The sequence below is a fragment of the Xenopus tropicalis genome, chromosome 1 (genome assembly GCF_000004195.4).
Source record: "Xenopus tropicalis strain Nigerian chromosome 1, UCB_Xtro_10.0, whole genome shotgun sequence".
NCBI classification, from domain to species: domain Eukaryota; kingdom Metazoa; phylum Chordata; class Amphibia; order Anura; family Pipidae; genus Xenopus; species Xenopus tropicalis.
This window is the reverse complement of record NC_030677.2, coordinates 134,199,321-134,222,910: the sequence shown is the minus strand read 5'-3', so window position 1 is coordinate 134,222,910 and position 23,590 is coordinate 134,199,321. Positions and strand designations below refer to the sequence as shown.

The 23,590-nt window shown below is 38.6% G+C and overlaps 1 protein-coding gene across 1 annotated transcript in view; it reads right to left on the bottom strand.

Annotated features, from left to right (window-relative positions):
* Positions 1–4,105: 4,105 nt before the first annotated feature.
* frmd3 (FERM domain containing 3) overlaps positions 4,106–23,590 on the bottom strand; it is a 113,611-nt gene continuing 94,126 nt past the window's right edge. The window contains 4 exon segments of the mRNA NM_001079042.1: positions 4,106–5,543; positions 17,598–17,734; positions 18,419–18,487; positions 21,811–21,885. Of these exon segments, the coding sequence (NP_001072510.1) occupies positions 4,945–5,543; positions 17,598–17,734; positions 18,419–18,487; positions 21,811–21,885 (880 nt within the window). The 3' untranslated portion in view covers positions 4,106–4,944.

The following is a 23,590-nucleotide window of genomic DNA, read 5'->3' as shown; positions in this document are numbered from 1 at the left end:
GCATTTTTATATACATATATATATATATCCTCTTTGCAACAATACACTTGCCACTTTCCAATCACATTCTTTTATCCTCCCATCACACTTTCTTACAACACCAACTATTTCCAAACCTGTGTTTCATGAGAAGTTAGAAATAAGTGTGCTACCCTGTTACATTTATATCTATAAATGTAACAGGGTAGCACACTTATTTCTAACTTATATTTCTAACATAGGCGCCCATGGGATAGAACCCCCTTGCTCAATAGAGCGCCTTACAATAGGTGCATATAGAACACCAACACACTGATTTTCAGCATCTTCTTAATTACAGATCCCAATTGATTGTCACAGTCACCTTGGTCCCCTTACACTTATGCCCACCCCATTTCCAGCAGTTGCTGGGTCTGTTCCCCCTATTGCTTTACCATTGTCAGAAGCACTGAAACCTATTCAGTTCAGCTGGAGCTTTACATTTTCCTGTCCCAGCTCTTACAATTTCAGAACCTGGGATATGCTATCAATATATCAATATATATTTCCTTCTCCATTCCACTGTCTTCTCTTGAGCTCTGGACCCCAATTTGCCCTGAGAGTCTATAGCTCAGCCATTCATTAAAGATCAGAAATGTAATATTCTGGTATCCATCAGACATTTGTGCACCTCAGTCCTGTTATTTAACTCATTGATGATTCCTGACATTGTTTCCGCCACTTATTGACAGTGCTCTGATCCCATATACAGCGCCCATCCCACTGCTTGCACATTGCTGTGTATTCCAGATGATAGGTGCAGCTGACAGCACATGACTTTATATATAGTTTACAAGATTTACCTTAGATTGGTCCTATACATTGTATTGCATTATAGAGAGTGTCCAGTATCTGGGCTTTTTACACAACAATGTTAAAACTTGACAAACATGAACACTACCCAAAAGGAAAATAGTCCTTAAAAAAATGAAAGTGTTTGCATAAGGATTCATCAGTTAAATTGGCAGTTACAGTATGCAAGCACAAAGCAGGCTTTAAAGCAAAGCAAGAATAGTGATAAGGCTAGAGGTATCTAGGTTGGCCTTAGTCATGTGATGTGATTGTATAGAATTATAGGGTTAATAAAATAAGTCACAATATATGTATGAGGTGTAATAACACACAGTAACCAATCATATGATTTAGAACAGGCTGATGATTGGTTGCTGGGTCACTAGACCTTATTATATTATCCTGTAAGCTGCTTTTACCATTAGCAATTTGGTCTTGTAAAGCTGCCCTGTCTTGGACTTAGCTGGTATGGGGTAGATCCCGTGGCTCATTTTATAGGCAAATCACAAATGTCATCAAGAATACGCCATCTTATGCTAGCTGAATTCATAAGCGAGCATCATGGTGGCCACCAGTTTGTTTGCTTTATACCACAGGGCCAACATTGATCATCATATTTTTTTAATTATCAGTACAGGCATTTTGTTACATAACCTAGCGCCAAATTTTTAATCACCCTGCTAATTCATTCTGTAAAGCTGAATGGGCACTTTCCAATAAATTCACTCAATAAACTGATCCACGTAGAATATACGGCTGCTTCTGAGATAGCACGGGCCTGAACTTCTATACAGGAATACAACCAGACTGGCCAGATCAGTGCAATTTGACCAAGACCTCACTGGTCAGATTATACAACTATCTACAGAAAAAAAACCTCTATCAAATTATTGCCCTTATAAGTGGTATCAGTCAGGATCCATTCTATGCACATGAACATATCTTACTGCAGTTGATATTGCAGCAGAGGGATTTCAGGTACTGAGTTTTGTCATACAACTACTCCCTGTCATGCTACACAAGTGATTGTCTTTGTAATACTTGGCAACGGGCATATTGGTCCATTTCAACCTGACAACAGACTGGTAATATTGCGGCATAAGAGTTACACTTTCATATGGTAATAACAAAATGTGACTGCAGCTTTCCCTACTGTTATTGGGCTGTTGTATGTGTCTAGATTAGCCCAGTGCTAAAACATACCCACTCCCGATGGTGCCAACAGTAGCAGACCAAAGGATAAGTATTTCCTTCATTTAACTCTCTGAACAAACAAATGTAAATAAATAAATAAATACAAACAATAATTACATAAGATATTCTCAGTTAGAGCTGTGGTCTCCCCAAACCATCAACTTCCTTGCAATATCTTGCTATGATATATCTTGTGTGTACAAATGCCCTCTGCTCAATTACCGGGTGAGCGTAGGATTCCATATACCTGGGAGGCAAGCCAGCCAATACAGAACAAATCCTAAAAACTGTAACTGTTTGGCAGTGTCTTATGTAGAATGTATTAGCAAGGCAATGCTGCTCATATATAATAAATTCAGTTATGGATGAACTTCAGGTGGATCCTATTATCTTTGCAATGAATACACCCAATGGTTGCTTTATATTTAGGTGCAACTTGTCCTTTGGCCTCCACAAGGTAAGCCCCAAGTGCTGTGCTTTTACTTTATTCATTAGGAATCATCCCCTTTATGGAATATGCATGAACCCATGATGGGCATAGGTGTGACGCACAGAATCAGCTCACTACATAGACGTTTAACTGTTCATATTTGAGGCCTCCACAAAATACTAAATAAAAGTGTTACATGCCAAAACCAGCAGCACTAAATATTAGCCAGGAGGTTTCAGCGAATTCTTAACTATATGGGCCAGCCATGGGCATTCTGGGAATTGTAGGTGTATAAAAATGAGCACTGACTGGAAATCCCTACATGTAAGCATTCCACTGATCATTATGATTAGCAAAAGTACAAATATGATGATGGGGGATTTTAGCACAGATTTTGTACTAAGTGGATGTTTTCTTTATTTACAAATATAAGATATTATCCATTTTGCTCCTAGACACTGCTCCTAAACATTGTGTTCTGGTTGTCACAAAGATCAATGCTCCCCCATGCTTCCAGGGCAATATACTAACTGTATCACACTGGCCAACCAAAATTCTATTGAAACGACGTCAGACCAAGGAGGAGCTGGAAAAGGGGCCATAAATCCATTTGAGCCTTGAAGGTCTCTGTATTAGAAAAGCACCTGCTGCAGTGCTACAAATCCATTCTTTACTCTCCCAGAATGCTCCTGGAAAGGATTCATTTTTAAGAAAGTCCCTTCTATTTTATCTCTGTGAGGAGATTTCCAAGCCATTAGAGGGATAGCATAAAGGTAAGATGAGGTGACAGGCAGAAAAATAAAACATATTGTGAATAAGAAAAAAAGCTGACTGGGCTACAAACACATTCTGCCATCAGCACTAACATGAGAAGAAGAAGAAGTGTATCATTTTGCATATTTTAATAATATTTCCTGAAACAACCATTATCATAGCAGAAGAAATTGCAGCCGAATGTAAATACTGTATGCACTTACAGCCTACGTTTGCTGGAGTTTGCATTCCTGCCTCGCTATTTGTATTCATTCTGCACTCCACACTGAGCTGAACAGTAGCTTCCTTTACTGGATCACATTTACACTTCTTTTCCATGGGGATGGGCAACCTTCAACAAAATGGCTTAACCACAAATAAACTCACCTATAAGTAAGGAGGACACCTTTACCCGCCCCACAATACAAACAGCAACCACCAGGCCCAGACTGGGAATGAAAAGAGGCCCTGGCATTTCCAGTACACATAGGCCCAAACAGCCCACCCCACAGGCCACTAAATAGTGACTGTCTATGGCATCTTACAGCCAGGCCTGAACAGTATTCACGAGTCAGTGCTGGCAGCCATACTGAGTGCACAAGGGGGGGTGTCCTTTTGAGGCCTAGACATAACAACTTTGTCAGTTCTTAATAAATAAATAAATAAATATATATGCCTGTAGTATACCTCATAACCCACACAACATGCTAAAAGCCTAATTATAAACACAGGGAAAAATAATAAACAATAATAATGGTTTAAAACACCATTTAAATGTTAGAAATCCTCAGCTGCCTTCCCTCATGTAATTTTTAGTTTTAGTTATTTAAAAAACAAAGGAAAATGTTGGTGAAAATGGAAGAAAAAAAACCCAAACGTGCTCTTTGTGCAAGAATCTTTTCAGTCTGTACAAGTAAATAAGTTAAGAAGACATATTTATTTGCTACAAATTTACCAAAATATTTGAACACATAAAAATATAAGAAAAAAATAAAAACAGCAAAACTGTTGCTTGTATAGGCATTGGGTAACCCCTCAACTGCACAAAGGCCTGCATCAACATTTTTATGGTTTGCATTGTGTCACAGGCCTCTCTGGAAGGAAGGAGTTTGGGTAATGGCACATGGGGAGACTGGCAGCAATTTCTCACCCCCTAGGGATTTCCTGCTGCAAGGGAGGGTGACAAAGTGCTGCCAATCTCCCACCCAGCCAAAGAGAATGGGAAACACCATAATCCTGCTTAGCAACAAGCACTGTCAGATCCACATATTCTTTGGAGTAATATGCACCTTTTACTAAGCAGGGCAAGGCAAGTTTCCCATGCACTCTGATTGGAGGGGGAAACTGGCAGTGTATTGTCCCCCTCCCTAGAAGCAGGACATGACTGGGGCAGCAAATCTCCCTATGTGCCATTATACTTAAGGGAACTTTGCACTGAGGTTTATATTCAAAGTTATCTTTTCATGGATGCCAAACTTAGGGTCCTACATTTGACCTATCAGGAGGCTGAGGACCTTACATCTGACATGCCTCCTGTACATCTTCAAAACTGTCATCATGTTGCGCCTCCATTTCTTAATATTTGCAGCTAAAAAAATATATACAGAACTGCCCACTATACAGTAAAAAAGCAGTTAACTTAAAAAAATGTACATTGCACACACTTTTTGGTACCGTGGAGCCAGGGAAAGTACAAATAGCGACTCCACTGGAGGGTTTCAATTTGAATATAATCCTCAGTCAGTACGTGGACCGATTTAGGTGCTGCCAAACAGGTTTAGCGCTGCACTTAATTTGCAGGCTACCCACTTCCTAAAAGGACAGTAGTATTCATGGTGGAACTGCTCAAATTCTGGCGTCAGGCGGATTTCACGTAGGAAAGAAACATCAATGTCGGATTCCAGCAGAATGAGGAGGAGAGGGAGGACCACCATAAGCAAGCCAATGGCTGCCAGCAGAAGCTTGGAGAAGCTCTTCAGAAAGGCGTTGAGCTGCATGTTTCCCATAATGAAATTGTAGCTCCAGCTTAGCGCTTTCCTGGCCTCTTTCATCTCTTCTTCTTCTGCAATCAGAAATGCATGTTCATCTGCCTCTAAATCCTCAAAGGAATCAGTATCGTCCTTCTCCCTCTCTGCCCTGAGGGGGCTGTTGAAGAGCATATCAATGCCTTCATCTACTGGGGTGGGTAACAAGCTGGCGCTTGGGTTATACACCTGCTCTGAGATAGTTAGGGGCTCCTCTCTGATACTCTCTTCCTCATCATGTGTCACATCTGCTGTAGTCTCTAAGCCTCTGGCAGGGGAATTGCCCAACACTGGGGCAGAACTAGCCTCACTTTGCTGTAAAAGCAGGATACCTACAGGATACAGAGAGACAACACATTGTTAGTAACAAATATTATAGATAAACATACCGAAAATATTTTATAAAGCAAACGTTAGAGTAAAATAAAAAGGTGTTAGAGTCAGAGATTGGAGTGATGTTAAACTCTCAGAGCACTTTCTTGTATTCTTTCGTTTTTTTCACTAATCATAGTACAAGAATGGAATCTATTCTCTGGAAGCCCATTATCCAGAAAGCTCCAAAATACAGCAATGCCTTTCCCTTCAGTCACCTATTGCATCAAACATTTCTTCTTTATTACAGCAATAAAAAATTACATTGTACTTCCTAATACAGCTCCTACAATGGGGCATGTTTATTGAAAAATTACTCATGAGCTTGCCACAGTTTACTTCTATGGGTGTATTTATTATTGGTGAAAATAATAATCCCCCTCAACATATACACTTTAAAAAAAAACATAAAACTGAATAGAGAGTGGTGAGCAGAGCATCTTGTTTCACTCTTTAAAGGACATGTAAAGCCTACATTTGCCTACAATGTATATCAGTTGGGCATGTCTCCCCCACCCAAATGGCATTATTTGTACTGCATATATCCCCTCCGCTTGCCAGCACCATCACATTTTCCTAAAGCAAATAGCAGCTTTTTCCTCTGATACATAATCAAATACATTTAAATCTGCAAACAGCCTACACACACAGACCCTTATTCAGCATACATTTCATCAATAATACAGGCTCACACAGGCAGAACTCTGTGATAAAAGTTGTGCTTTGTTTGAACTGAGCTCAGGAGAGAAAGTTAGGAGAAAAAAACTGAAGCAGACAGCTAGAGCTGAGTTTCTATGGGAACCAGCAATGCCATCGCTTCTCTGGCTGCTAGACTGGGGGGCGTGTTTAGTAATCTGAGCTTAGAACAACTGAGCATGCCCACAAGCCAGAAGTCAAAGCAATTTCCCAAGGGGTGGGGCTGGGTGGGTTACAGGAGGAGAAGGAAATCTAAGTGATTAAGGAGATGTTACAGCCTTACTATTAACCTCTGGACAACCAGAGTGGCAGGTATTGAAAGATTTCAAAGAAGCTGTTCACTGATTAAATTTCTGTGAGTGGGGTTTACATGTCCTTGTAACTATACCTGGTGGTCTAGGGGGCCAGCAGGACGCCCGCTGCTTCACATGCGGGGACGCACGCCCTCCGGTTCTGCTATGCGCTCGCGTGCGTCCGCTGCCTTTTTGACGCGCGCACGTCTGTGCATGCACCTTCTCAATTGAGTCACGCGCATGCGCACTTGCCTTCTTCTGCATTGCGCTGCGTATGCTGTCACTGTGGCGTGAAATTTGAGAATTTAAAGCAGCATAATCATTGCCCAACATAGGTCTACCTCCTGATAGTTCCTGGGTGCATTCTTTATATGATTCTGATCTGTTTTGACCCTTGCCTGTTCTTGACCTACCCTGTACTGCTGCCTGAACCGACCTTTGCCTGTAATTGACTACTCTTCTGGATTCTATTTGGTACCGCGCTGTCTGATTGTTGTTAACCCCGGCCTGAACTCTGACTACGCTGACTCTTTCCCCTTCTCCCTGCCACACGGTTCTGGTTCCCGTGCCTGCTCAATACTCTCTCCTTGGGTCTTTCACTATATGGATCAAGGGAAAGGTTGTAAAAGGGCAATACTTACTGATATATATATATTCCAGTTTGGTAAGATTCCTTAATAGGTCACTTCATATTATAGAAACTGTTTGGTTAGATATTTATTCTAAAGGTATAGTTTTCCTATAAGATTGTCATTCCTTGTAGGCATGGTGCTCATGACCTACTATACTGGTTTGTCTGTACCTTTAAGTACAGACTTAATTTAATAATGAATTTCATATATATTTGTGATAACTAAGCTTGCATTAATCTATCTTCTTTTACATTTTTATATGTTTTTGGTAAGCATTAGGAGTAATAATGCAGAATGGCCCCATTAGGTTGAATATCTCAGGTCCAACGTTTTCCAGATAATAGCAGTTATCTTGTATGGGACCCAAGGCACAGAGTACATTATACAGAAGTGAATAAAAAAATAAATAAACAAAAGATACTGATGGGTTTATTTCCTTTTGTCAGACTGCAAACCATTTACCCCACATCACAGTACAAAAAGCATGGTGGGCTGTGTGGTTCTGGTGCAAACCAATGCTCAGTAGAAACAATATCCCATGCTGCCAATGGTCAGCACCCACTGCCCCATGGACCTTTATTGTGCCTGCCCATGATTTACATAAATCTCCTGCTAGAACAAAAACAAGAAATGTTTTATAGTCATTTAAGTTATTTAGTATTTTATTATTCACTTACTTTTTAATTTGTGTGATAAAAAAGTTGAAATACCTTAAAATGATTGTGTGCTTGTCTCCATTATAAACACTTGATTTAATTATTACACTCTAGTATAAATGGAGAGATCAAAGACTGTCAGATCATGGGGCACAGATGCGCGGAGCGGCAGAAGAGTTACTGAGGTAAAGGGTCAAAGTCCGCAATCCATGAAATAAGCAAGATAATTGCTTAAAAAAATAATTGCCTGCCATGAAGGGAAGAGTACAGCTAAAGACCCATTGACCCACAGTAATTACAGGATGCTCTCAATGACAGTCTCTTAGCACAATGGACTGAATAATTATTTTGTCAATGTAATTGCTTTATTCTTTCAGCCTAGTCATTTTTTACATGCACAGTGCAATGGTGAAGTCTCCAGCATTTTATACCCAGTTGTTCTAATGAGTGTCACTCATGGGATGAATAATGTTAGGATCATACACATATGCACATACACAGATGTGGTGTGAAGACATCAAAGCAAATTTACTAAAGTAGAGCAAAAAAATGGGATATAACTTAGGAAGGCCTGGGGATCTAAACCAAACCACAGAGAGAACATCATGAACAAACTGCATCCTGACTGCTACTGTACCTCTGGCACATTAACCTTAGCAGGTGCAAATGAAATCTTGTTTTACATTTACAGTTCAGTATGGCTGCCATGCTATTTTCCTGCTGTGCTGTTGTACATAGTTGTGATGTCTGCTTACTATACTGGAAGAGAATAAAGATACCTAGTATATAGATATCTAATCTTGATATATAGATATCTAATCTTGATTTTAATACATGTATAGGGCCTGTTATCCAAAATGATTGGGACCTGGGGTTTTCTGGATAAGGGGTCTTTCCTTAATTTGGATCTCCATACTTTAAGATTATTGAAAAATCATTTAAACATGACATAAACCCAATAGGGCTGTTCTGCCCCCAATAAGGATTAATTATATCTTAGCTGGGATCAAGTACAAGGTACTGTTTTATTATTACAGAGATAATTTGAATTATTTGATTAAAATGGAGTCTATGGGAGATGGCCTTCCCGTAATTCAGAGCTGTCTTGATAACAGGCTCCTCAATAACAGATTCTATACCTGTACCATAATGATTCGCCATTTGTTATTTTGCTTTATGGGAAACGTTAAAAGGACACAGTGTTGTTTAATCTTGTGGGGTCACAAGTGCTAACAGAATTTTTATTTGTAGTTCATTTAACCCATTAAAGGGATACTTTCATGATTTTTATGGTATACTTTTTATTTCTAAATTACACTGTTTACATAGCAAATAATTCACTCTGCCATTTAACATCTTATTCTTGAACCAACAAATGTATTTCTTTTAGCTGTAATATTGGTGTGTAGGCGCCATCTCAGTGCATTGTGCCTGAGTCTGAGCTTTCAGATGGAGCCAGCGCTACACATTAGAACTGCTTTCAAGTAACCTATAATGTTGGTCAGTATGGCCAGCTTTAGACTTAAAGAGATACTGCAAAGATACTAATAACACTTTACTCATCTTACAGTCCCTTACATGCACATCTGATATATAATGCCCACTGGATTTGTTGGAAAAAAATGGAAAAAGCAACTCTGCTAAGTGTAATGGTATGGATTTTGCCAGGAGCATTTTGAGAATTAGAATGTCATTACGTTAGTGCAAAGAATAGCTTTGCTAATCCTCAGCTAAAGAATTGTAGCTGCCGAAAGTTCAAGGAACAAAATGTTTTACTGCAGAAAATGTGTGGATTTCCTCTCCAAGCTCACTGATACTGCCAGTTTTTGTCGCTTGTTATACAGAGGCTGTTAGTAAATATTCATTGTCTCACCAGACAGCCCCAAATATAATGCTATGTATATTCCACCAGGAGATAGATCCTGAATTCTCATAAAATGAATTTCATTGGTCACTGTTGGTGGAATGAAAGTTTGGATCAATATTACTGTGTAACTTTCCCCCCTATGCCTGTGACACCCCACAAACACAACAGCACAGAGACGTTACCCTCACTCCTGGCTGTGAGCCTAGATCCAAGCTTTAGCAGCCGCACAAACACCATCTGGTTGGAGTAGTTGACCATGCGGAAATAAACACTTTTAGTTGTCTTGATTTTCACCAAACACTTCATTGTGCTCTCTCTCCGATCTCCAAGTCAGTCCCAAGCACTATCTCACACCGCACTATAAACGCCTGTATTTCCAGTTACAAATGCTTTTGTTCATTTACAGCAACACAATGGGAAGGTCATATAAACAAAGCCAGGGATTTCATGCGGAGGATAAACTGAATGCTAATAATAACCACTCTCATAATTCTGAGCTTTAGAACCATATCCTGCATCCTTTCACACTGAATCACCTCTAATTATAGATATCAGAATAAGACAGTGAGAGAAATCAATGTATTTGTATTGGTTAACAGCAATGAAAATGAGAAAATAGCTAAAAATAGCATTTATCCATAAGAAATGCTTTAAAAAAAGATTCAAAAGGAGACTTTGCCAGAAAATCACTGCAGGCAGCTGTATCTGCTTGGCTAATAGGAATCCTCATCCATTTTGTGTTCATGTCCCACATTATCTAATGCTATCCTCCCAGTCTATATTTCTCTTTGCTGTTGCTCCTCAACCATAATCCAACACTTGGTGTGTGCAATATTGATAGGACGCCTTTTAAGAACAGAAGAAACACTGTACAAATAGGTAGGTTTCCTGTTATATGGTATCTGGAGTCAGTGAGAAACAAATGGCTGACCTTTATAAATAGAGAACTGAGACCTTTGGGTTAAAAGAGCAAGTGCCATAACGCCATTAAGTTAAGCAATATACTATAACCACCTCAACAATATAGAATCCCACTTGGTCAATTTCTGTGTTTACGATGAATTTAATCCACCTGGGATCCCAATTTGGGTTACCAATTTTCAGATATCGAATGCTCTTAAAGCAGAGCTATATCAGCCAATGATGAGGTTCAAACCGCTAGATAAGGTTAAAGAGCGAACCCCTCCTAGTTTTAAAAGGAGTGCAACTCAACATTCTAGTTCTAGATGTAAGTCATGTGTTTATATGCAAGACCTCTGAAGGAACCAGAAATTTTGCTATTCCCTTATATGCAAACTGTGAAACGATTTGTTTTATGTGTGGTCACTTGTGTTTGTGACTTAAATATGTTGGAAAAACAATAAAAACAGTTTGGAAACATATTATGTGACACAATACTTAAAGGAACAGTAACACCAAAAAATTAAAATGGATTAAAGAAATTAAAATATAATGTACTGCTGCCCTGCACTGGTAAAAGTTGTGTGTTTGCTTCAGAACCACTACTAGAGTTTATATAAAAATCCTGCAGTGTAGCCATGGGGGCAGCCATTCAAAAGGAGAAAAGGCACAGGTTACAAAGCAGATAACAGATAAACCCTGTAGAATACAATGGTGTCTAATCTGTTATCTGCTATATAACTTGTGGCTTTTCTCCTTTTTTCCAGCTTCAATGGCTGCCCCCGTGGCTACACATTAGCTTATTTATATAAACTATAGTAGTGTTCCTGGAGCAAACACACCAGTTTTACCAGTGCATGGTAACAGTAAATTATATTTTAATTACTTTAAAACACTTTAATTTTTTGGTGTTACTGTTCCTTTAAGTGGGTAGGAATTAGTGTTGCACAAAAGTCAACCTGCACCCAAATCTAACCCACCCTTGCCCAACCCTTACCCAACCTGACCCAGCAACCCGCCTTTATTATAGACTGGCACTCACCCCCATCTTCTACGTCATGAAGGGGTCGTTGCAGAATAGGTGTGTGCCTATAAACAGAGGCTGCCAGAGGCAGAAGTGGGGCACAGTAAGGTTGGAGAGGGCGGAAGGAAGAATTTGCCCCAAACCTGCCTGCAAATCTTGCGTGGATGTCGGCCTAAACCCGCTTGACTAGTATTTATCTAATATGTACACCTAGGTTTTGTACTGTAAGCTTTGTTGTACAGGAATGGGATCCCTTATGCAGAAACCCAACATCCAACATGCTCTGAATTAAAGGAAGGCCATCTCCCATAGAGTCCATTTAAGCAAATAATTCTAATTTTAAAACTGATTTCCTTTTTTCTGTAATGATAAAACAGTACCATGTACTTGATCCCACAAAAGCTGCATGAATCCATATTGGTGGCAAAACAATTCTATTGGGTTTAATTAATGTTACAATGATTTGTAGCAGACTTACATAAAGATCAGTAATGTTACAGTACTGGAAGCAGGTTACGGGTTGGCCCGGACCTATAGACGAACAGGCGGGAGGGAAGGGGACCGGGGTGGGTTTTGAACTCTGTAGTAGCTATGTCACTAATAAAGATCCCTTGTCAGGAAAACCCTATTGGACCAGATGTTAAAGAGAAACAATACCTATGAACAGTCTCTACAAAAATATATTGCATACAGCAGCTCATATGTAAAACCCTGCTTCATCTAAATAAACCATTTTCATAAAAATGTACTTCTTTAGTAGTATGTGCCACTGGGTACTACTAAATAGAAAACTGCTATTTAAAATACTAAGGGCCTCCCCCTGGGGTCATAAAATTCACTGTGCATACACACCAACCAAGGGCACACATACATGCTCGGTTACATCAGTCAATCAATAGACAGAGCTCTGCCTTTAAAAAGGAGCAATAAATCAATCACCCCTTTATTGGTGCTCTGTTTCGCTAAGGATTTTTTTTACTCTTTTTAGTGAGATTAAAGAAAACATAACTTTAATGCAGACAAGCCCATGTGAACCAGGAAATCTGCATGTAGAAAAGTTGCTGTGATGTTTTCATACTTAAATCAATTTTTCCAGTGCTACTCTCATTCACTTTCATTTTTGATAAAGAGTATCCGTATCCATCAGTGCCTGATCCTTCCAAGATATGTTGATTTCTTTAAGATTGTTGTTTTGACTGTATATAGGTCTGCCAAGTCACTTCTACAAGCAAATATTCATCAGCTTGTAATTAAAATACATACTGTAAAGAACTCATATGCATTGGATTCATGCTTTTACAAGCCTAAAATGTGCAGCATAACATTCCCATTCAAGCTGCACAGCAGGCCACACAAGCAAGAGAAGGCCAAGGTAAGGGTATGTTGCAAGCAGGATGCAAAGATGTATAAATAGGGTCAGGACCCACACAACCAGTATTCAGGAAAGAGGAATAAAACAAAAAGCTTTACAGCAATGCTGCACTTAGAGGCAAAGGGAGGGCAGAGAGTAATATATGATATATAAAAAAGCCTAAACTCACACATATATTTTCTAAGCTGGGGGTGGAACTTCTTTGGTCAGCTGCAGGCTTTCTGTGGGGTCTCAGAGGAAGAGTCAACATGTCAGACACAGGTCTCTGTGCTTGTTCACATTCATTTTTCTCAGAATCCCTTGTTAAATATTTAAAAAGTTCCTTAAGGGGCAGGTTGATCAAAATGTGAGATTAGAGCTCACCACAGAAAATTTCACCCACTTTCTATTCATTCCTAAGGGATTTTTTAGTCATATTTATTGATGGGTGAAAGTTAGAGTTTACCAGTTAAGAAATACAGATCCCATAGGAATGAATAGTGAGTGGGTGAAATTTTCCGTGGTGAGCTCTAATCTCACATTTTGATCAATCCGTCCCTAAGGGGCACATTTACTAACCCACGAACGGGTCGAAATGAGTCCGATTGCGTTTTTTTCGTAATGATCGGTATTTTGCGATTTTTTCGTATGTTTTGCGATTTTTTCGGCGTCTTTACGAATTTTTCGTTACCAATACGATTTTTGCGTAAAAACGCGAGTTTTTCGTAGCCATTACGAAAGTTGCGTAAAATCGCCCGATTTTTCCGTAGCATTAAAACTTACGTGAAAAGTTGCGCCTTTTTCGTAGCGTTAAAACTTAAAAGGTGCGAAGTTTCGCGTAAGTTTTAACGCTACGAAAAAAGCGCAACTTTTTGCGCAAGTTTTAACGCTACGAAAAATCGCCAGATTTTACGCAACTTTCGTAATGGCTACGAAAAACTTGCGTTTTTACGCAAAAATCGTATTGGTAACGAAAAATTCGTAAAGACGCCGAAAAAATCGCAAAAAATACGAAAAAGTCGCAAAATGTTCGTTTTCAAGTCGGAACTTTTCCAATTCGGGTCGGATTCGTGGGTTAGTAAATCAGCCCCTAAGTGTTCTGTTTTATTCTTATTAATAATGTTAGTTTAAGGGGGATCAGTAAGGTATTATTTCTTCTACCACATAAATATTAAATTAAATGCATTTAAAAAGAAAACACATTATAAATGCAGCTTCTAGGAAAATGTATATTATTCATGTTTAATGATACCTGGTTGTACCTAAATAGTCTGTCTGTTTGTCTCTTTGTCTCTCTCTATATACAGTGGTGTGAAAAACTATTTGCCCCCTTCCTGATTTCTTATTCTTTTGCATGTTTGTCACACAAAATGTTTCTGATCATCAAACACATTTAACTATTAGTCAAAGATAACACAAGTAAACACAAAATGCAGTTTTTAAATGAGGGTTTTTATTATTTAGGGAGAAAAAAAATCCAAACCTACATGGCCCTGTGTGAAAAAGTAATTGCCCCCTGAACCTAATAACTGGTTGGGCCACCCTTAGCAGCAATAACTGCAATCAAGCATTTGCGATAACTTGCAACGAGTCTTTTACAGCGCTCTGGAGGAATTTTGGCCCACTCATCTTTGCAGAATTGTTGTAATTCAGCTTTATTTGAGGGTTTTCTAACATGAACCGCCTTTTTAAGGTCATGCCACAACAACTCAATAGGATTCAGGTCAGGACTTTGACTAGGCCACTCCAAAGTCTTCATTTTGTTTTTCTTCAGCCATTCAGAGGTGGATTTGCTGGTGTGTTTTGGGTCATTGTCCTGCTGCAGCACCCAAGATCGCTTCAGCTTGAGTTGACGAACAGATGGCCGGACATTCTCCTTCAGGATTTTTTGGTAGACAGTAGAATTCATGGTTCCATCTATCACAGCAAGCCTTCCAGGTCCTGAAGCAGCAAAACAACCCCAGACCATCACACTACCACCACCATATTTTACTGTTGGTATGATGTTCTTTTTCTGAAATGCTGTGTTACTTTTACGCCAGATGTAACGGGACACGCACCTTCCAAAAAGTTCAACTTTTGTCTCGTCGGTCCACAAGGTATTTTCTCAAAAGTCTTGGCAATCATTGAGATGTTTTTTAGCAAAATTGAGACGAGCCATAATGTTCTTTTTGCTTAAAAGTGGTTTGCGCCTTGGAAATCTGCCATGCAGGCCGTTTTTGCCCAGTCTCTTTCTTATGGTGGAGTCGTGAACACTGACCTTAATTGAGGCAAGTGAGGCCTCAGTTCTTTAGATGTTGTCTTGGGGTCTTTTGTGGCCTCTCGGATGAGTTGTCTCTGCGCTCATGGGGTAATCTTGGTCGGCCGGCCACTCCTGGGAAGGTTCACCACTGTTCCATGTTTTTGCCATTTGTGGATAATGGCTCTCACTGTGGTTCGCTGGAGTCCCAAAGCTTTAGAAATGGCTTTATAACCTTTACCAGACTGATAGATCTCAATTACTTTTGTTCTCATTTGTTCCTGAATTTCTTTGGATCTTGGCATGATGTCTAGCTTTTGAGGTGCTTTTGGTCTACTTCTCTGTGTCAGGTAGCTCCTATTTAAGTGATTTCTTGATTGAAACAGGTGTGGCAGTAATCAGGCCTGGGGGTGACTACAGAAATTGATATTGAAATTGAAAATTGAAATTGATAAACCACAGTTAAGTTATTTTTTAACAAGGGGGGCAATCACTTTTTCACACAGGGCCATGTAGATTTGGAGTTTTTTTTCTCCCTTAATAACGTAAACCTTCATTTAAAAACTGCATTTTGTGTTCAATTATGTTATCTTTGACTAATAGTTAACGGTTTTTGATGAGCAGAAACATTTAAGTGTGACAAACATGCAAAAGAATAAGAAATCAGGAAGGGGGCAAATATTTTTTCACACCACTGTATATACACACCATTAAACACTAACACAATAAAAAAGATGCATGTATGACCACCTTTTAACACACTGGCTTGTGTGTATCCTTTGAATATGAGCAAAACAGTAAAAGGGAAATTTATAAGAGATCATTACATGTAAATCAGCTTTTGGGACATTATAGATGGTATTTATAGACCTGTTCCAAGAAAGAGTTAAGTATGTAGTCATTTTTTGCTTTGTTTATGAATAATTGGCCCTCCTGTTCTACCTGTTTGCAGTCAGCAGTTGAAAAACTGGCTGTCAGGGTCACTGACCCCAGCAACCAAAAAACAGATTTACTGTAAGGCTTTGGTTTTATTGTTATTATTTTAATTGATTATCTTTCTGTTTAGACCTTCTCCTAATCATCTATTGTGACTTATTTTCTGCTGCAAGGATTTGTAATGTAATTAAGCCATAATAGAAATACAATGTATAGACTGTAAGCTCTAATTATCAGGGCCTTTTATTATCTGTTGTGTTTGTCAGTATTTGTATGTATTCTGTATGATTGGCACCATGCTGAGGAATATCTTGGTGGTGTGTACTGGTAAATGCTTAATAACAACAACAATTATCATTATTATAACAGTTTAAATTCCAACCCTGACAAATAACAACATTTAAAATACAAAGAACTACAAAAACATGAAGCTTAATTACAAAACTGTTTTGAAATAGCACTGCCTAGCACTATACTAAAAGTTTACATTAAAGTAACTCTCATCTTAAAGAAGTACTAAATCATTGGGAGTTTGTAAAACATAAAAAAAATAACATTACAGGGGATCTAAATGCAACTTAACAAACTGAGGCAAACTCAGAGTGCTCCTCTGAGCTTGTTGGCAATTTACATTCATTTTCTATTTTTACCAGTTTCTGAGATACTTCATTTTTAAACTGCTAATAGCAAGCTTTTTCTCTACTGAGAGTCAGCAACCCGAGAGTTAAGTGAATCCAGAAAGTGCACAGAAAGCACATAGACAGTAAGGGTCACTGTTCAGCACTGTTTAGAAGTCTAAAACTGCTAATATCTCAGTAACTACAAAAAATAGAAAAGTATGGACACCACATAATAGGCTCAGAGGACCACTCTGAGAAAAGGTCCACGAGGTCGCCAAGTGAGCGGATCTTGTCCCGGTATCCCCACCTACGGGTGGGTGATATCAGGCTAATTCAGTTTATTTGCATATGTGGGTGGTGTTTCCGGTGAGATACCACTCTGCCTGTTACTCTCTGTCCTTCAGGAATTTTAAATCTATGCTGACAGCCAGAGGGCAGTAGCTGTTTGCTCAGCACAGTTTTTGCCACTTACTGTTCATGGGAGCCTTGAAAAAGTTGCGCTGAGCTGGAAGGAAGAATGGCATTCCCTGTTACTACATAAAATTGGGATCTTGTGCCTTAACACAGTCATGGAAGTGCACATGGAGTCTACTTAGCCAGATTAGGGCTTTTCAACTTTTCTGGTTGTGCAAATCATCTTACAGACAAATTTAAAATGTAGTTCAAGTGAATATTGTGATTTCATTCAAAGGAAGTCTGTTGAGTTCATTGGCAAGTTGCCAATGGCTGTTTATATATTTTACGCAGAAGCACGAATGACAACAATATTTAATATATTGTAAGTGATTGTACAAATTTACCTTCATCTATTTGATTCTCTTCTTCTTCCTCTTCCTCCTCCTCATTTGGAGATGGTATTAGAGGTTGCAGAGGTTCCATGTTGATTATAAGCTGTTTGTTTAAGGAGTAGGAGCTGCGGCTGTGTGGTATGAGTGACCTACCGACAAAATGGTGTCAGAAATGGCAATCACATAGTGCTACATTAATCAAATGCAATCAGTCTGTTTTGCACACTACACATTTATCGAAATACAGCATAGTATGTGATAAAACCCAGTGGCAGAACTATAGAGGAAGCAAACCCCACGATCGCAGGGGGGCCTGGGGGTCCGAATCGCTTGGTCTGCTTCCTCTACAGCTGTAAGAAGACCCCCTCTCCAGCTACTCAGATGTCCCCCAACCCAGCACCAGTGGCAGGGGAGCAGGGGACAAAGGTGGCGAGGTGGAAGAAGGACCAGGTAGGTGTGTCCACAGATTTTTTTTTGCAGGGGAGCACAGTGTGGCATTGTTACACTACTGATAAAACCTATTCACATTCACAACCTACAACTAGATTAAAAACAAAACTTCTGAATATCTCCTGCAGCTTTTTCTCCCTGTCCCCTATAAAACGGAATATAAAGTTGCAGAAAATGTTGCTGCACGAGACTCAGTAAGCTGTTTCCTGCATCTGAAATGAGTATTAATCAGCCATGTAGCATGTGTTATAAATCCTAATAAATAAGAAAAAATATAGTCATTAATTTAACAGCTTATAGCTGAAACAATAGCTTCATAAAAGCCAAAATTTGTGTAAAGACCAAGCAACCCAATACTCCAGTTATGGTTCATAGTAAATTACCTATGCACTTCTGGGGGGTCCCTCTGGATTTTTGAACTTGCCTCTACTACTTCTTTTGCGACTTTTCCACTGTATAAAAGAAAGACATAAGACACTGATTAAATATTCTCACACTGTATCAATAAAGCAAGTGGCAGATTGATCAAAAGGGTAAATGATCAGTTTAGAATAGGATTTATTATGTGGAATTCTTGGGATCTGTTTTTTCTTTTAGCTATGGCTTTTTTTCATAATCCGAGTCCCATGCCCTAAAGATGCTATAAAGTATCTAAATATTAACAAAAAGTAAACACTGTATTGCCAAGGAACTGTCTAATTATTAGAGAAAAAAGTAAATATGTAAAAAATGGTATAATATGTGGCAAAATGAATACAAGTCCATGCAGAAGGAAATGCAGTAGGTTTGATTCCTGTACCAAAGAGTTGTGGCCTTGAGCAATGAATTCACGTGCCTGCTCTTCTGTCTCCTACTTTTAGATTGTTTGTTCTACAAATCATGATTCAGTGGGGCTTATCTATCAACAGTAAGCAAATCTGCCCGTAAGCAGTAAACCCATATAAATCAGTGATTTTGCCTATTTTAAGGGGCAGATTTCATGTTTTTCGAGAAAAGATGCAGCAAAAAATGTGAATGTGAAAATACACACACATATATTAAAAAACCTCCTTTAGTTGGAATTTATAAAAGGAAAAAAACTGAAGTTGCAAGAAGATAATAGGGTTGATTCACTAAAGTGCGTTAATTTTTATCGCACGCTTTTTTGCGTTAAAAAAGACGCGCCAATTAGCGCAACCACATGCGGTAATGTTAACGCATGCGTTAATTAGCGCGCAGAAAAGAATACTAACGCATGATTCACAAACACTTAGGCGCGCTAAATATCGCATTAGACTATGCGAAAATTAACACCTACTTGAGGCAGGCGGTAATTATAGAAAAGTACAGTTAATGAGCTTTTGGCAATAAAATATGGACTTTGCAGTGTTATTTATTCAAGTCTGTGTTGGCCCTAGAGTGATGTAGCCTCCAGTTTGCCGCATATAAATAGTAGCATATATATAGTAGCCGCATATTATATGCACTATTTATATGTGGCTACTATTTATATGCGGCTACTATTTATATGCGGCTACTATTTATATGTGGCTACTATTTATATGTAGCTACTATTTATATGCGGCTACTATTTATATGTGGCTACTATTTATATGCACTATTTATATGTGGCTACTATTTATATGCACTATTTATATGTGGCTACTATTTATATGCTACTATTTATATGCGGCTACTATTTATATGTGGCTACTATTTATATGCTACTATTTATATGCAGCTACTATTTATATGTGGCTACTATTTATATGCTACTATTTATATGCACTATTTATTTGTGGCTACTATTTATACGCGGCGACTATTAGCCCACATAATAATAGGTGTTAATTAGCGCGCATGCGCTAAATGCCACATGCAATATTGCGCGTAAATTAGCGCAAGTATGCTTATAGTGAATCGTGCGTTAAATGGCGAAAATTTCGACGCGATAAAATTTTTAGCGTAAACGCTATAAATAGCGCACGTTGTAACGCACTTTAGTGAATCAGCCCTAATATGTTTTTAAGAAGTCAATGGGAATTGTGTGAAGCAACTTCATTTACTTATTTTCCCAGTTTATTAAAACATTGGAGATCGTTAGCCTAATTGAAAATGGATGGAGCAAGGTGATTCTTGCTTGTGTGAGAGCGGTCAATAAACAAGTTCTCAAAGAAGATTTCAGGAAAAAAAAGTCATGTGCGGTTTGGCATTTTTTGCTGTTCTTTTTTCCCTCGAGCAGGGAAATTAGTAAGTGGGCCTCACAAAGTTATAAAACAATAAAGCAACAATAATAATCCATTATCATTTGGGAAAAGTTAATAGGACCCAAATATCTAAGCATCAGTGACTGTATTGCAAGCAGCTCAACTGCAGCTCTCTCAGCTATTTCCTTGCCTAGTGTTAAGTTCCGCCCCTTTTTTTGCTGAGCTTTCCCCTCTCTTACTGTTGAGATGGTCAAAGAGGTGCCTACTACGCATACCTGATTAATTTACAATTGAGCAGAGCAGCAAGCATGCACAGTAGACACCTCTTAGACCAGAGATCCCCAACCTTTTATACCCATGAGCCACATTCAAATGGAAAAAGTGTTGGGGAGCAACACAATTATGAAAAAGGTTCCTAAGAGCAATAATAGGCTATTCAATAGCCCTTATGTGGACTGGCAGCCTACAGAAGATTCTGTTTGGCATTATACTGGGTTTTTATGCAACCAAAACTTGCCTCCAAGCCAGGAATTCAAAAATGTGCATCTGCTTTAAAGGCCATTGGGAGCAACATCCAAGGGGTTGGGGAGCAACATGTTGCTCACGAGCCACTGGTTGCGGATCACTGTCTTAGACCATCTTCACAGACAAAGAGAGAAGGAGAGCTCAGCAAAGAAAAGGGGGTGGAGCTTCACACTAGACTAGAAAGTAGCAGAGAGCTACTTGTGATACAGAATCTACATGAGACTGAGTGCAGGGAGAAAGATATGTTATTTTAGGGGCTGTATAGAAGGCCCTCTGCATTGTGAGTTATAGATGCAAAGTCCCCCTTATTGCAGCTTTTCACCAGGATTAAGAGTTTGCGCATATTGAGCAAATAGTACAATTAGTGCAAACCGTGTGGCAGAAGATAAGTATCGAGCATTATACAGTACAATATACACTGGTGCCTAATTACTTTGTGAATATACATTGCATCTGGCTGTATGCCGCACCTGGATTTACTACAACAATTTAAAACTTTGAACTGAGCCAACCAATTTATAACAACAGTTACTGGTGTGGATTTGAGCTCCTGTATAATCATATGTTTGTGGCTTTGGGACCTTAATATATACACACTAAGAACATCTGAACGGAATCTTTAAGGAAGCTATTTTGAGACATTAACTGCATTCTGTGGGGCTAGTACATGTTTACTCTTTAATTGTTTAATATTTGATCTATCTTTATATTAGGGTTGTACCTACATGGATGGGACCTCCTTTATTGCTGCATTTTGTTTTTATGGTCTAGGGCTTGATTTTAATAGGCTTGTCTTGCTTTTGTGTTAATAAATTATTTTTTTACTTTTACGTTTTTGATTTTGCCATCATAGATTGGGCCAAACAGGAATTTAGTCCCAATCAGAGTTAGAATGTCTTTTTAGGGGCTTTTAGGATAAAGGCTTATCCTTTACAATATCAGTTTATCCTTTATCTAAGGAAGGCACGGTTTGGAAAAAGAATGAATATTTCTTTGTTAGTTAACTATAAAGCTTTCTGTTGCAGATTCGATTTTCACAAAAATACATGCACAGATACACTCACCAATATCGAAATCGGCTTCCTTTAAAGAAGATATTGCTGCTTGTTACTGTCTTTACTTGACTTGATTTTGCATACCTAAGTGAATACAAAACAAGAGGCTTCACTAGCTCAGTGGTTTAACTATAGCTTATAAGAAATGAAGATGTTATCTTGTGTGCAAGTTACAAGAAATTGACAAAATGGATTCTCAGAGCTTAATAACAGGTGCAGAAACCAAACTTTATGTACAATTTATGTTTTGCTCATTTTTCAATGTAAGACATCTTAGACACCACAACAGTATAAAAGCATGATATATTTTCAATATTCAGCAAAAAAAAAAACCTTAATGGTTTGATGGTAAATAAATGTTTAAAATAACCGTATTTCCACAAAGGCCCTTCTATTGTGGCTGATCTAGTGTAGAATTGGCATTCACATTTGCAGGGTGCTTGGGATATAACAAGATATCAATAAATAAGAACTGTGTATTTATAAACACAAGTAAGGAAGAGGCCACTACTGTCTTTGAAGCCCAAAGTCTAAGAATGAAAACAATTTCATTGCACATTGAACTGTGGCCTTGCTAAAGCAGTTACCAATATACATTTCAGATTTCTAATTTACCACTTCCCAGGGGGCAACATCCAAGAAACAGTATACCTTTTAGCTGGCCATAAGCTTTATGACGCAAGATAGACAAGATAGCTGACCTTGAGGGATGTGAACATCTGAGCAGATCAATAACTACTCTCCAAGATAAAAGCACTAAGTTATAAAAAATAATCAGGATTCCAGAAGCCTACCTTCATTTTGTTATAAGGCTGCAAAGTATATAATACTTTCCCGCTGACACAACTAAATGCCTGTATTATAGGGGGGTGATGAACAAAATCAACTGGCAAAGAAGAGATAATAGCACAAAATAAGGCAATAATCCTCTTATATTCTCAATCATACAAGTATCTCCTTGAGGGATGCTATAGAATAAGCATATATCCTTGCTATTTTTACAAATGATACCTGTACTATTCTTGCATGGAAACTGGTGAGGAGGTTCAGTAGGTATAATACATGAAAGGGTAAGGTTTGACTTCTTTCCTTTATTTCTATCTACTAAAGATAAAACCTGTATTCAGCATTATTCCAGGGCTAAGTTTGTCCCAGTCCTATAAACCTAGAACCAAGCAGCAGTTACATTTAATTGACATATCAACCACAAAAATATTTTTTTGCCTAATAAAACATAATTCTAAGCATCTTTCCAATATAAATGTATTAAAATAAAATGCTGTGCTTTAAAAGTAATTTGTAAATTTAACTGCTATGGAAAGCAGCATTTGCTGAACTCCTGGTTATGATTTTTTACACAGTGTTTCAAAAGCCAGTCTACTCCAGCAAGGCAGGTCTGTCAATCTGTTTTTAGTAGCAATTATATATGAAAATAACTTACATTACCATTACAAATTTGCAATGAATGTATATTGCAAAGTTGCTTAAAATTAGGTTTTCTATTATTAGGCGAACCTGCTTTTAAAGGAGAAAGTTAAAAATCACTGGGGGGGGTGCCAAATGTTAGGCACCCCCCAGTAATTGTAATTGCTTACCTTTTACCCCGGGCTGGTGCTCTTGTTAGGAGAAAACCCCACCAGCCCGGGTTAGCTGCCAGAGAGCAATTCTCTTCCTTTTTCTGTCTTTGCGACGTTTGCACAGTAGAATTAAAAAGCTGAACTTTAACAAGAAAGTCTGCATTTTCACCCTATTGTGCATGTGCCGGCCCCTGAGATTCAGAAGAACTAAG